Below are 16,602 nucleotides of genomic sequence, written 5' to 3'. Positions count from 1 at the left end.
GCAAATTTCCGCGGTGACGGCGGCGGGGCGCTGCCACGAAGCGGCGGACCGCAACGTCACAGTACATGCTAAGGTGTAAAGCAAAATTATAAAGTACATGCATGGGGGGGGTGCAGGGGAGAAAAGCCTTCCTGTTCACGTGCGCTCACGCATGTAAGCCCCCTTGCACCCCTCCATGCATGTGCTTTGTGGCGGTCTTCCGACCGCACAATCAAAATGGTACGCGCGGCGCGCGCGCGCCCACCGATCACGCGTCGAGCGCGTGGGCCAGACTACGGCCCGCGAAGCTATACGAAAGTGCCGCCGATAGGTGGCAGACTTTCTCGCGTTTCATTTCCCGACAGGGAAGAATAAAAGGCCACACGGCGACGGCCTAGACAGCTTTCGACTGCTTTTCGGCTCATAGCCAAGACGAGGAGAAGTACTTTTTGGTAACCGATCTCGCCGTCACCTTGCCGCCGCCGAAGCTACGGCCACCACCGAGACGAGCTGCGCCACTTCGCCTGCCGCTACCGCCACTACCTCAGCGGCCCCTGGACTACCGCCCAGGCCAACCGTGGAAGCTCGTCCAGCTCCAGCTCTCGCCGGTGCGACTGACTCGTCCTCCACGTGCGCTCATCTCAACGTGGGATGTAAGAGTTCGGCGCTACACGTCTCCTCGACTACCGTGGACGGTGCCTCCACTCCTGTCGCCTCTGTTACCGTCACCCTCCGAGCGGGTACACCAGGAGACGCAGACCATCCCGCCTGCGCGTGTTCACCGAGGCGTGCAACACCAGCCTCCACGCGACACTCAGGAAGTGCAGACCGACCCGGAGTGGGAGATCACCTCCTCACAAGGAACGCAGACCGAGGAGCCACCGGCACTCTTATCGGAGTCTACACAGACTGAGGAACCGGAGCAGTCCCTCACACCACCGGGGACACCGCCGGCTTGGCGGAAGTTCAGCTCCTTCCGGAGAACCAAGACGCAGCCGAGCATCATTTGGCGTGAGCGACTCCGTGACTAGGAGGAGAAGAAACCAATCGGCCCTCTTCAGGGCCACACAACGAGAAGAACCCAAACGGCCCTTTTCAGGGCCGCCTCCACGGCCCTTCTCAGGGCCTCCTTCAGCACACTGACGCACCCACATCTGTATCATAGGACATAGAATAAACGACCTATTTATTACATACATCTGTCTCTCAGCTCACTCGGCGATCTCTCTCACGCTACGGCATATCCTCTGCGAAGGGCAAGCGACGCCCCAGCGTAAGTGGCTAGAGGCCACATGCTTTATAATTTCGCTTTACAACTTAGCATGTACTTTAAGTTGTAAAGCAAGGTCCACGCTGCCTACCGGCGGTGCGGGTGCGGGAAAGGGGGGGCCGAAGGCCTCCCCTCGCACCCCCCCGTGTGTGTGTGTGTGCTTCTCACGCATAATTAAACTAAAAAAACTCCTAGCGTGAGACCTAACTGCTTGAATCGGGATGCTTGTGGTTATTCTGCACGACCTGTTTAATGATTTTTGTTAAAGCAGGGCACACACGCACGTGTGTATGCCCTGCTTTAACGAAAATCACAACTTCTATAAAGCAGGGCATACACACGTGTGTGTGTGCCCTGCTTTAACAAAAATCATTAAACAGTTAAATCGTGCAGAATAACCAAGCATCTCGATTCAAGCAGTTAGGTCTCACGCTGGGAGTTTCTTTAGTTTAATTATGCGTGGGAAGCACACACACACACACACACGGGAGGGTGTGTGAGGGGCCTTCACCGCGCCGGTAGGCAGCGTTGACCTCGCTTTACAACTTAAAGTACATACTAAGTTGTAAAGCGAAATTATAAAGCACATGCATGGAGGGGTGCAAGGGGGCTTACATGCGTGAACGCACGTGAACAGGAAGGCTTTCTCCACTGCACTCCCCCCATGCATGTACTTTATAATTTTGCTTTACAACTTAGCATGTACTTTATGTTGTAAAGCGAGGTCCACGCTGCCTACCGGCGGGGTGGGTGCGGGGGAGGGGGGGCCAAAGGCCCCTTCTCGCACCCCCCCGGTGTGTGTGTGTGTGTGTGTGTGTGTGTGTGTGTGTGTGTGTGTGTGTGTGTGTGTGTGTGCATAACATCTACAATTTAAGACCTAACTGCTTCAATCGAGATGCTTGGTTATTCTGCACGATTGATTCATTTAAAATTAGCGCAGTTTACATGCGCGTGCGACCACTGAGCATGCGCATGTGGCCGCAGAGGGCACGTTCAGTGCAGTTCAGTGTTGCTACATGTCGTCGGTATGACAGGAATCATAACCTGATTCCTGTCAACTTTAACGATTCGGATTAATATCTCGCGTCGCGGGGCAGAGCGACACTTTTTTCTGCCAGATTTGTTTGTTTCGTGCAAAAACGCGTCGAATAACCCTAAGTTCATCAAAATCGGAGGTGAGGGGTGTAAACTGAATAATTACCAATTATTCATAAAAATTATCTATAAAAAAATTATCTATAAAAAAATTTAGCAGAATCATGAAAAAATATTGAAAATTTAAAAAATTATAGCGATTATAATTATTTTCGTTTTTTTTAGCAGACGTTTTTTAGCTATAATTTTTTAAATTTTCAATATTTTTTTATGATTCTGCTTCAGACGATAGCCACACTCAAGTAAATTAAGAATTCTTTTGCTTTTTTGTTTCAGATAACTACAACGGCTGCAATCGTGGTCACCGTTTTTTCGCGGCGCTCCAAAAAAGTGGCTGGCACGGGCTTTAATAACAAATATAAAATTTTGAAAAAATTGGTATGCACTCTTGAAATATAGTAAAATATAATAAATTATGTGGGAAAAGTTGTTCATCAATTGGCTTTGTCGTTTTCCTTTTAAAAATCATTCATTTTTAGGCCCTGTCACACTATAATAGGGAAGCCCCTTAACAAAATGACTTTAATTTATCAACAATTTACTGCTTTAAATGTTGTGTTTTGGTAAAACAGCAACTTTCACGCGAAACGAGATATTCTCTACTTTAAAAAAAAGACATATTAGTCATTTATGCCTCTCAATTGGGAACGGGCATGATGACGTCATCTGGCCAATATGGCGGCCATAATCCACTACGTCAACACGTGAAATATGTGTGCTCACGCATTTTTGTCGATATAAAGATAAAGAAAGCATAAATCAGTGTAAAGTGAAAGTGAATCATGTTTCTAACATTGTTAGAAATCTGCAGATATGCAGACTCAACTCTGTCGTCTCGAAATATCGTGGAAGGAGAGAAATTATTACAAGCTGGACATATCGTATCTTGTTGAATGATACCCTTAAGGCTATTCTACAATTGCGTAAGCGTAAGGTTGTAGGAGTAGGAGTAGTAGTAGTCGTGAATGTTGTACAACGGTTCAGTCTACAATAAAGTAACGATACGTTGTAAACTTGATTACAGCAACCAATCAGAGTGCAGCGGAAAGTACAGAAGTCAAGGCACTTCCGATACTCGTTCAGCACAAACCTTTCATTTGTTGATCTTTGTGTGAAATGCATCGTTTTTTTCATAATAACTCGTTGCTTCTCACCAGCCCAATCAATTCTCTACACGAAAATAAGTTTAAAAAAGTTTCATTTTCCTCGTACTGAGCACTTTCCTCGTATTCCATGATGAACACGTACCAAAAACACTACAATAGAAAAAAAGAATACTTTCGGATGCCGAGAAAGAATGTTATAACTTGACTCTTGAGATCTTTATAGCGGTCTTCGGTTCGGATCACGTGTATTTACTGTTTCGACAAAAACAATTATGGCAGCGCGCGGCGTGATAACGCGTAACAGCACTCTGATTGGTTGGCTCTTACGTTCACATCTGGCGTAGTCGTGAAAGATGAAGTTCAACCCTTCCACAACACGCTTTACAACCGCAGTACCGCTCTACAACCACGCCGTACAACACTCTTACAACCACTTACGACCACGCTTACGCAATTGTAGAATAGCCTTTAATTGCAAGATGTTTGCAAACATCTAGCTTGAAAAGCGGAATTCCTCACAAAATTGAAAGAAGCATTTCAACTAATGGAGAAATTGTTAAAATGTGCTGCTCTTGCAAAGCAGAAAACAGCGGATGATGTAAACATGTATTGCAGCACTCATGTTTTGTCAAAGGTATGTATGTTTTTTATGTAAGTTAAATATTATAATTTTTTATAATAATAAGCTTTTGATATACATGTAGTGTAAGTAAAATTTATAGTATATACTGATGACTTTAACAACCAATATTTTTTCTAACCTCAATGAACAGAAAGTTTTAAAATATAATCAGTTTATCGCATATATAACTGTCAATTCGCATGCAATTTAAGAAATTATTCTAAGACAATTAATTAATGTATTAATGCATAATTTAGTTTTCTCTATTTTAATGTTTCATTTCTTTTTATATTTTAAGAGTTGAACTTTTGAAGCTTGACGAACTGTCTTGGACTGATGTCAAGTGCTCCTGGAAAAAGAAAACCAAAGAAGCATTGCAACAGTATGAACTGATGCCTTTACTGGACCACCTTTGCATGCAAAAAATAAAAGCAAATGTAGTTAATGTGTCTGCAGAAAAAAGGGAGGAGATTAATAATAATTGGCTTTTACTCTCATCAAGTGCTATAAAAAAATATTTGTATTGTATGCAAGGGTGATCCAGTAAAGGCATCGATTCATACTGTTGCAATCTTTTTTTGGTTTTCTTTTTCCAGGAGCACTCGACTTCAGGGCATGACAGTTCGTCAAACTTAAAAATTTGACTATTAAAATATAAAAAGAAATGAAACATTAAAATAGAAAAAACTAAATTATGCATTAATACATTAATTAATCGTCTTAGAATAATTTTTTAAATTGCATGCAAATTGACAGTTATATATGCCTTAAACTGATTATATTATAAAACTTTCTGTTCATTGAGGTTAGAAAAAATATTAGTTGTTAAAGTCATCAGTATATACTATAAATTTTACTTACACTACATGTATATCAAAAGCTTTTTATTATAAAAAATTATAATATTTAACTTACATAAAAAACATACATACCTTTGACAAAACATGAGTGCTGCAATACATGTTTACATCATCCGCTGTTTCCTGCTTTGCAAGAGCAGCACATTTTAACAATTTCTCCATTAGTTAAAATGCTTCCTTCAATTTTGTGAGGAATTCCACTTTTCAAGCTAGATGTTTGCAAACATCTTGCAATTAAGGCTATCATTCAACAAGATACGATATGTCCAGCTTGTAATAATTTCTCTCCTTCCACGATATTTTGAGACGACAGAGTTGAGTCTGCATATCTGCAGATTTCTAACAATGTTAGAAACATGATTCATTTTCACTTTACACTGATTTATGGTTTCTTTATCCTTATATCGACAAAAATGCGTGAGCACACATATGTCTCACGTTTTGATGTGGTGGATTATAGCCGCCATATTGGCCAGCTGACGTCATCATGCCCGTTCCCAATACTTAAAATAACTACTACTATATTTTTGAAACTTTTCTTGTTAATAACTTTTTAACGAATAACGAGCGACGGCTAATACCTTCCGAAGGTCACTCAGGAGGGTGACCTTGACAACATATGTCAAGGTCAAGGTCATCGGAGGGTGGTCCGTATTACTACATAATTACCAACAATTTATTTTGTCATTATTTTAAAGTGTTCTTTAAACTATTTAATTTTTGTTTAAAAAATTGTTTTCTATCTTTTATAGTTTTAGAGGTATTTTCGGCCCGAAAGAGAAAAACCGATTTTCTTCAAAAGAGTGTTTTATCCCCTAAACACGCATATGAGCACGTATAAAAAAATAGGTATCTCTTATTTTCATCTAGAGAATAACATACTAAAAACTCATCAAAATCAGGAGGGACACTTCCGTGAGTTTTCTTGTTAGCACATTATAAGTAAGTCATTGTCTCGTAAACGTGTCAAATCTTCCCTAATAGCACATTAGATTATTATAATGATACTGCAAGAATGTCATGTATGAGGCTTACATACGATCTTGATAATAATATATATAAAATAATAACGTTATCTTTTTTGCTTAAGAACCTTATCAGTGAATTGCATATTGTGCTGTTTTTTTTTGTAAATGCGAATGCATTTGACTGACATTAATTCTATCGACAAACCTCTGCTTATTTTCATTGTGACGTCTGCTTTCGGCGTCTCTCAGTTGATGGGCTGTACGTATATTCTGGTACAGAATCGTTAGCGTTGTAGCAATGAAGAAACAAATGTTACTGATGATAGTAGCACCCATGGGTATGTAAAAATATAACGTTTTTGCATCTTTATCTGAAACGAATTCTTTACATTACACGCTAGTGTAGACATATGTTTTATTATTTTTATTGAAAGTTGTTAAGGATGTATGTGTAACATCTCAAAACATTACCACAAATCTAAAAATTTCATAGATTGTTCTATTATTATGTCTAAGTATCTGTGTAAAATTTTAGCACAATTCTCTTACTGGTTTAAAAGTTATTGTAATTAAGGATGTATTGGAGGTATTTCAAATATATTTAGAAAGTAAATTGTTTTTAAATTAAATTAAAAATACTTTGTAAAATTTTGAAGTTATTTAAGAGTTATTTAATTTTGAAGTTGATAAAATTAACATTATCCCTTATAGAGAATCGACACTTTGCTGTAAATATAAATAAAATATAAATAAACTATTAAGATATTTCTTAAACTTTTTTTGTGCAAAACCTACATCATTAATATTGTATTTTAAGTTTTAAAATTTTTTGCCACAAAAAAATTTTTTTAATTGTTTAAACAATACTAATTATTTAAATAACAAAAAATCATACTCAAACTGTTCACAATAATCCCTTCCAACATATAAAAAATTTTGAGTTGTTTGACATACATGTAAAGTCTTCAATCGAGAAGACAAAATTATACTACATATAGCTAGATAAAACATCCATAAATTCAAAGCTTTAGTTAAATGCCCCACTAGCATTAATAAGGATGCTATTGCTGATGTCACTTACTACTGAACCAAAATTGTATCTTGCACATTTCCGGTCGGATATAGCTTTCTGGTATTCCGGGAGCATAATCCATGATGGCACATATAACGTTTAGGATAAAGGTGATTCCCCACGCGTAGAGCGAATACATCACGAACCTCTTTTTGTCTTGCTTCATGTTAGTTTGATGCGAACGGAGTCCTCTGTGAAATGCGATTTATATTTAGCCAATAACAAATTATCTTCCAACATATGTGTTTGAAAACAAAAATACTTTATTATATAACCGTAAATAACCATATAATAATCGTAAAAATATAAATGTATATGAGATATGTATCAATGATTGTCAGCGATCGGCAAAAAAAAATTTTCATTTTTTATTTTTTAATGTCAAAGCAATCATTAATAAGCCAAAATACAATATTAAGTGCCAAAAAAATTAAAAATATTTTTCAACTTATTTTTATTTACCTAACAATTTGTAAATAATTTCAAAAAAAGATTATTTCTACAAAAATTATTAATGTGTAACATTATTTTTTAATTCTTAGAAAATTTAATAATAAATCGAGAATTATAACTAATTTTTCAAAAATAAATAATTAAATAAAAATAATTTTTAATTTTCTAAAAAATAATGAAAAAAAAATATTTTTTAATATTTTCCAAAAAATTAGTAATTAAATAAAAATATTTTCTAATTTTTCAGAAAATTAACAATTAAATAAAAATAATTTTTTATCCTTGACTCTGAAACAAGGTGTCTTAGCAAAAACAAGCATGAACATGAGGTAACTGACAATATTACAATCAGAGATACTAGGCAAGACAAAGGGAACATCATAAAGTTCTTGATTACACTTATTTTACACATTAATGATAAAGCGAAAAATTGTTTTAAGAATGCCAACATTCTTTGAACAACTAAAAAAATAATTGTGAAAATTTGTGAGAAAATATATCTATTAATTAACCTAGTCGATATTTATTAGATTATATTAATAAGTATAAGCTGTTGTTCTTAAATTTTCCTTCTCTTTGAGTGTGCATATAACATACAATTTTTGTAAATATATGAATGTATTCGAAGTTTCAATTTTATATTAAGAAGTACTAAATAAAGCGAAGTCAATGATTAAAAAATTATATTTGTTATCACACAGTTATTATTAAATCAGTCAACACGGTAATAAATGTGTACATATTTTACTTACAAGAATAATTTATTAATTATTACTTACATTTTAATATTGTATAAACGTATCAGCAGATACAGCGTATTTATTCTTCAAGTTTTCAATCAAGATTATTTATCATCTCTCATTGATGTAATGCTCTTTAAGGCTCCTGGTCCCTGAGCCGAGAACTCCGCGTTGACGGTGACGACGTACCGTCGCGGTAGAAATAAGAACTCTCTCCAATGGAGAATAAGCGAGAAATGTTGAGAATTGACACGTTGAGAATTCTTACGTAGTATTTTCAAATAAAAAGATATTTGCTTAAAATAACACTACAGATCACTTCAGCACACTTTAAAAATACGCCGAGTTGAAGTTAAGTCTACCCCTCTCTCTTGACAATTAATAAACAGCCGTAAAATGAATATAATACGAAATCTAGTCATGCGCCTGCGCACAAACCTGCATCGTATCACATTCGTTTTACGGCTGTTTATTACTATCAAGGAAAAGGGGTAGACTTACCTCAACTCGGCGTATTTTTAAAGTGTGCTGAAGTGATCTGGAGTGTTATTTTAAGCAAATATCTTTTTATTTGGAAATACTACGCAAGAATTTTCAACGTGTCATTTCTTACTTCTTCTCACATTCCAACATGGCCGCGACGAGTACCCAGGAGCCTTAAATAATTTAAGCTCAAATTATTTAAGAGAATCACGTGTTTTCTAAGTAAATAATACTATTTTTTTTTAGCGACACTCGAATTACACTTTATAATTACTCTTAATTCAAAATTCTCATCAATTAATTTATTAAATTTAGGTAAATTTTAAACATTGTAGCGTAGCTAAAAAATCTTTCTACTGGTGCAGAAGATGGTAAAGGTGTATTAAATTTGAGAAAAACTTTCTTAACAATAAGATATAAATTAAGTAATTCGAAATCATTCCTACTTTCAGTACTAAATTTCTGAATAATTGCTTCTACATCAGAGGCCCCAAAAGTTTCGACTACATCAGGTGTATCATGATCACATGTAAAGTCAAAAAAATCATCCTCAGCTACACTATCATCTTTTTTCTTATCTTCGACTCTACTCGACACAGAAGCAAGTGCTTCTTTTATTGCTACTATAACATTTGCTTGCACTGAGCGACTTAAACAATTGAGCCAGTTCAATTTAAATTTAGGATGTGAAGCTGCTGCTACAGCGCTAATCCGTCCTTCATTTTCAACATCAAAAATTGGCTTAAAGCGCAACTGCAAACTTTTCAATAATCCAAACACTAACTTTTTACAAAATTGTAACTTTATTTTTTGACAAGCCAGTAATTTATTCTTGACGGACATGAGTGTAGGAAGCAGGTATAGCGTAGCATAAGACCGTTAAACCAATGAGCATCCAGTATAAAGTCGCCATATTAATTTACATAAGATTGGTCCAGCCGGTCCAGCGGTCTTATGCTATGCTTATGCAGCCTATGCAATTTTGTGTGCGATGGCCTTAAGAGAGAGCAAAAGACCATCGTCAAATTATAGTTTATCTAGTAATTGCAAATTTTCCCAAAAGACACGAATTTTCAGTAGGAAAAAATTATTTAGTATAGTTAACGTCATCGTTTCTTTTCTACTGCAACTAATGTACTTTTAAAAACGAATACTTTACAAATTAATAAATGCTAATTTTCTAAAAAATTAGTAATATATTTTCTAATAATTATCTATTAATTGTTCAAATAATTTACTTTTTAAAAATTACTAATTTTTTAAAAAATTAAAAATATATTTTTTTCTAAATGTAATTTTTTTAAAAACTGACAATTTATTTTATATAATTGCCAATTTTTAAATTATGAGCAATATATTTCTGATTATTTATTAATTTTTCAAACAGAGTATTACATTTTTAATTAATTAATAATTATTTTAAATTTAGAGCTTAGTATTTTATTAATTACCAATTTTTTGTTAATTAAAATTAAAAACATTAAAATTTTTTATTTTTGATTAATTAAAAATAATCGCCGAAATCATTATTAAAAACAGAATTTTTGCCGATCACTGATGATTGTATATAAAATATATTAATATTTATAATATGGATATTTATAATGGTTGGCTGGTTTGTACATAAGTGATCAAATTATCCTATTTTAAAAGCGAGAACGTGTTTCTTTTTACAAAGTTTTCGATTTGACCAATTTAATTATTTGAATATTTTTTGTTTCAAGTCATTTAAGAAATTCGGAAGTCATTAAAATCATCTTTTGCTCTTCAGTAAAACTGAATATTGTGATATACTTGCATACTAAAATAGTATAAGTTGAATAAAAAATTATAAAATTGATAAGAATAATTTGAGAAAAAAACAAAAATCTTAATAATTGCAATTAAACTTTTCCAACACGTCACATATCGTGGTTGTAATATGCCAAAATACATTAAAATAGCCCATTTCTGCAATTTTAACTGTAAATTTTTCAAAATTGTGACGTGCTCGCTATAGTATAATTTAGCAAACGGGATCTGTTCAAAAAACTACCGGATGCCACAAGTTTCGTTCTTGTGCTTTTTTTTGTTAAACGGTATAATTATATATATTTAACATCAATTAAATCATTTTAAGATCTGTGTTTTTCCTCAAAGTATTCCTATAAAATAACGGTACTAAAATAAAATTTTATAACATTTATGTATGGTTTCTTTATTAAAATATAACGACTTCCCTTTCCATAATAGCCATGTAATATTTTTTACCGGTGCTGTACTTGCACACTATATAGTATATAATAAAACTTGAATTATTGTTTACCTGAATGTCCACCAAATATCGAAGCACGTTACGTTTAACCAAAAGAAGGTCGACAAAAACGAGAAATTGAAAATATAGGCTGGAATAATTAAGTAGATAATGTGTTAATCGTCAAGCACGTATATATATTAGAATGTCGATCAGGTTTATATAAAAATATTATGTCTGTCTGTGAGATTTTCTTAATCTTCCTGCATTGCAAATTTGAAAAAAAAAAATAAATCTAAAACAAATGACATGCCGAATTAAATGCTTTATCGTATAATTTTTGTTTGGAAAGACCAGAAAATTATTTACAGGAAGATCAGATATATGTATTTGTGATGTATGTATGTACAAAAACTCCGTCTGTATACGTTTTTTTTGCACCCTCGGAGTGTCTATCACGTTTGACGCTATTTTTCCTTACCTTAAAGTATTTTAGAAAATCTGAAAAAATTCACAAAACATCTGCCTACATTGTAGTTAACAATTTTATAGTTATTTTGATAAACATTATTTATTCAATATTTTCTGGCAAGCTCTCTTGCAAGTTTTACAGTTATGAGCAGATATCATTTTAGCTCGGACACCGCGGTAGACCCACGTATACAAACGGAGGGTTAAACATTATCTATTATTTGCTTTTAAAAATTTAAAAATTTTCATTTTATTAAGTTATTAGAAAAAAACAAATGTGCGTGGATACATCTAATAATTTAATTATTAGTTATATGTATAGATATATAAAAGCATTGCTGTATTATTATATATGTAGAATTTATGCATCTGGTACCCAGTGGAACGCAATATCTCCATTCAGATAGTTCAAAATTTTGTTGGCCAAAATACATAATCGCGTACGTAACGAACAATGAGGCAACATGTGCGCGCAATGTATAACCATGCATATTCTGAAGCTCTGGCAATATGGAATATACAATGAATGTCAACAGTAGAAACGGCAAAGATATTAGAAGGCACGCAGATATATATATCGAAACTTTAATCTGATTAGTGCATACGATCGTGTCGTAAATGTTCCGCTGCAAGATGGCAACGCAGTAAGATGTCGGTAAAATGAGTGGAGTGTCAGGGCCTAGGTATAAAGAGCCATTGTTGAGGAACACATATCCATGATAATTAAGCTGACCGCGTTCTAATCCTTGTAGAACGCACGGATCGTGGACAGTCAGTCGAAATAGTTTGTTCAGCCTTTTACCCTTGAAATTGTATGCAAATACCCTTGGGAAGGAATAATTACCCGGCCCGTCAGCGACGCATTTCCCCCGCGCCGTTAGGTTATCGCCAAAAGGACAACAGAGCTGAATACAAGTAACGTTGTCACACGCTTCGTATGGAACAATGACGGCCGTAGTATTATCATAGTCGTCTGTAGTAGAATTTCCATAGAGTTCGTTCGGCGTGGAATCGCTCTCGCTTTCAACCTTCGTGAGATTTTCTTCTTTTTGTAACGTGGAGTCTGTAACGTTGATCTCTGTAGAATTCGCGTAGGACTCCATAGACATCTGATTACTCTGTTCGCGATTTTTTATTATATGTTCTCGAGACTCGTACCACATCGAATCATCATTCTTACGATCCGCGTTCTTTGTAGAATTAACATGGGACTCATATTGCATATCGTCATTCTTGATAGAATTTTTACATGAATTGCACTGTGTTGACCCCATCTCGTCATTTCGGTATTTGAAGTATTTCACAGAACTTATGAGAGGATGGTATCGCACCATCGAGTTGTCGCTCCGCTCATCGCCATTCGTAGAATTTATCTGAGACTTCGAGAACGAAGCGACAAGTAGAAGTACGAAACACCAAAGTACAATATTTGGTGGACACATTGTTAAACTATTGATCCAGTTTGGCTTCTCTTTGTACCTCCTAAATATCTAACGCGATATAACAGCCAATTGAAACAGAAACGAGAGTAATAATTGTATTCTGCAACGGTTTTGTATGAGGAGCAAAGAATGAACCTGATTTTTGAATGGGCAGGCGAACGTGTGTTGGGAAAACCGATGACGTCGATGACTGAAAAAGGTAAAGTACCTCGACCAGATAAGTTTTCGGTCGGCTGTGAATGGTGACAAAGCGACAAAAAGAGATTTTGGCTTCTTTGAAAGCAACATCTTTAGCGTATGTAAAATACAAGATAATTCTTTTAAAAAGCAAGAAACCATGATGAATGATTAATTACAAACGAAGGACAAAAGTTTCACACGTTCAGATATTAATTCCAAAACTTTGTCTCAGGATAATGCGCAGTCCTTTTGCTTATAATATAGTGACGGATATTAAGAAGCAATCATGTCATTCTAATTCTACATATGTACCGTTACGATGCATAGGAAGTCAGAAATCCGTTCTCATGACATTGGATGCGTTACCATGCAATACGCGTCAGACGTCAGACATATAATGTAATATGGCATGAATAATTGTAAGTCGTGCAGATTCATTAGATTGAAAATGACAGACTTTGTAGACGATATGCGTGGCGACCATCAGGAACGATGTGGGCGCAAACGAGTATAAAACTTGTTCAATGTGGATTTTCTCTCCACTTGCAATTAGCAGAATAACATTGTGTATTCGTAGCTCCTCATTTCCGTCGAATGATATTCCGTCGAGGATAATTCAATCAGATATAAGGTAATCTTTCATCTTCTCAGCTATAAACCATATAACTCTTAACATCATTATCCTTATGTAATGCCGTTGCACTTGAATTATGATCGTCGCAATTAATGTGTAATCTGGCTTGCTTAAGTTCCGGAATGTAAGTTTTTTCGAAAGTCCTTGGCTAATCGTTCTGATGTCATTTTTATATTTACGATTACTACTCGAGAATTTCATTATTATGTAGTCATTAATAAGAATTGTACGGTAATATAGTTACTTGATTAACCGGTTTTTATTTCAACCGGTTTGTATTGGATAAGCAAACTTATAAAAAAAAACATTCTCTTATTTTATTTTGCTCATTTATTTACATATACACGTATATAGGGTGTTTCTTAAATTACATAACATTAATTACATAACGCTATTTCTTATCAAAAATTGAGTCGAAAAGTCCTAAACCATTTTTTTCTGTTATGCTTAATAAAACAGTAATTATTGAGTAAAGTCAATCCACTTATTGTCAGTGCCGTTTTTTAGCCGGGCGTATGTCAGTGAGTCGCGTGACTGTGGTAATGCGCGATGTGCGCAAAAAAATCTTTATATTGCATGCAGATAAAGATTTTCAGCATTGGTAGTGAATTTTGGATAACAGCCAGTTTTGTTTATTTACACAAAATCATAGTTACGTTGTAGCTAAAAAAGACACGATTGGTCTAATTGTAAGAAACACAACAAGAGAGCTTGAGTCGCCAGTGAATAATTAAAAATTAATAGAGGTATAATGTTCGACCCAACTGGCCAAGTTTTATTGCTCAAAACAACGCTACGTTTCGACCGTAGATTCCGGTCCTTTTCAAGCGTATGTACTCACAAATATTGATTGGTCAGACATATTAATTTCTAATTGTAAGAGATAAAGGAAAAGTAATTAAACAATGTGACACAAGTGATGAGTGCTGTTTGATGAGGAAAACAAATATTACCTCCTGTGATAATGATATAGAAATGACACGGAACTCGTGAATATATATATATATATATATATATATATATATATATATATATATAATCTTATTTAATAAAACTTTAGAGTAAGAAAAAGATCAGAATAACAGCGAGTTATTAACACAATGTAATTACACATTTATCAAGGGTGTAAGCGAGAGAAAAGATTTATTTATCGCACACTTTTTTCAACACATTGTTAATAACACCGTTATTTATAACAATTATGATTGATTTTAAGCTGAAAAATATGATGACGGTTTGGATGATAAAGCTAACACAAGCTGAACACAGTGTTTATAGTTTCGCGATTCACTTCTCGACAAAGCGAATAGCACACGAATGTTACTTAGGCAAACAACAAGACGGAACTACTAGACGATGAGCCGTTGCGGTTGATGGCGTTAAGAAAAAGTTTATCGTGTACTGTCATGCCTATACTGGCAATTAACGCATACACAGTGATTTGAAATAAGAAACTTCGGCAAGCCTTTAAAGATGATAGTTTGATTAGTTCAGATAATATATACATTATTCTTTTTTTGCCGTCAATTTTTTTAACAGAAATATATGATTTTTTTACATACTTCGATTTCCTTAATTATTTTGCGTATAAAAATACCAAAGTAAAATTATCGAACGATTAAATGCAGTTTAATAATAAGACTCGTATTTATGCTCGTTATTCAAATCTTATCTTAAAAATGTATCGGGTGAGATATTCAAACTGAAGATGTATTGTACACGCACGGGAACACAAATCCACAAATGCCTTCTCATAGGTAATCTTAGAATGCAGTTAATTTCAAATGAGAAGGCATGACCGCGATCTCTTATAGAAAGGAGAGATTTATTCCAAATTGAGGTTTATTCCAAATTGAGGTTTCGGGAATAATTAACTGTTAGGGAAACGAATAAATTCTACGTATTCTTACGTATTTTGAGTCGTAGAATCCGAAAATGGCCATAAAAATTATGCTTGTAGCGGGGAAAATGTGGAAAATTGACGAAAATGTGAAAAAATCGTGAAATTGTTATACTGCGCCCTTACATACAAGCGTCGCGTTTGCGCAGAATGATCAAATCGTCTGCTATCTGTCTCACTTCATCGGCGAGTACAGACGGCGTCATTAATGCCTTCCACCTGAAGGCATAATACATGTGCACTATAGAAATCCCCAGAATACAGCTGGAAAGCATTAATGACGCCGTCTGTATATCGCTTATTGGAAAGTTGGCTGACTAGCAATATAGAAGTATTACATATTATGCGTGTTTCTTGACGGTGCATCGTCAAAAAGCTCGTTTTCAAAGCATGGGAACTGAACTTCTATGTACATCGACTGTGCAACTTTGTATTCTTCGCTCAATAAAAAAATAAAAAATAAAAAAAAATAAAAATATAGGGGAGACCGGGGCAAAATTGGCTTTTTTCGGTGCCGATTTTTAACAACAAAATAAATAATTTTAGTGAAATATAGTATACCATTGTAAAGAGTGAACCTTTGGCTACAAAATTTATATAGGTATTTTTAGTCTACGTCGCTTTGTTCAACCGGTATAGAGTAAAAAATGACAAAGGTGCAAAAATCGAAAAGTCAAAATTCCCGGGGCGGAGTCGTGTCTTTATTCTTGGACTGGATTTTAAATAAAGATACATAATTTTGATCATAAAAAATAATAGAATACACTTTATTCATTAATAATAAGAGAAATCGGATCGTAACGATATACAAACAATTAGAATCAAAAGCCATGCGATCCAAGCTTATAGTCCGGTCAAATTCTACATTCAAGGTTACAATAATTCCGATAGAGCCAAAAATTCGTACGAATGTTTGGAACACCATTATAAATAAACTTTGAAAAGTCCCCATACATCCCGTGCCTGGAAAAAATTTTATTCAAGGTCAAAGGTGGCAAAAATGGGTTTTTTGTGTTTTTCAGCCGAATGGTAAG

General features: G+C 34.9%; 1 protein-coding gene across 7 annotated transcripts in view; it reads right to left on the bottom strand.

Moving 5' to 3' along the window:
• Positions 1–15,008, bottom strand: part of LOC143908245 (G-protein coupled receptor Mth2-like) — a 21,115-nt gene extending 6,107 nt beyond the window's left edge. The window contains exons 1-5 of one of the 7 annotated variants that reach the window (XM_077425743.1): positions 14,923–15,008; positions 11,789–12,902; positions 11,014–11,092; positions 7,042–7,223; positions 6,166–6,331 (exon numbers count right to left, since the gene is read on the bottom strand). In XM_077425743.1, coding sequence (XP_077281869.1) covers positions 6,166–6,331; positions 7,042–7,223; positions 11,014–11,092; positions 11,789–12,854 — 1,493 coding nt within the window. In that variant the 5' untranslated portion in view covers positions 12,855–12,902; positions 14,923–15,008. The other 6 variants (XM_077425744.1, XM_077425746.1, XM_077425742.1 and 3 more) reach the window with 6 other exon arrangements.
• Positions 15,009–16,602: the final 1,594 nt, after the last annotated feature.

Source organism: Temnothorax americanus, unplaced genomic scaffold (genome assembly GCF_048541705.1).
Source record: "Temnothorax americanus isolate GAGA-0224 unplaced genomic scaffold, ASM4854170v1 Scaffold90, whole genome shotgun sequence".
NCBI classification, from domain to species: domain Eukaryota; kingdom Metazoa; phylum Arthropoda; class Insecta; order Hymenoptera; family Formicidae; genus Temnothorax; species Temnothorax americanus.
The sequence above is the reverse complement of the archived record's forward strand: the minus strand, read 5'-3'. Positions and strand labels throughout refer to the sequence as shown.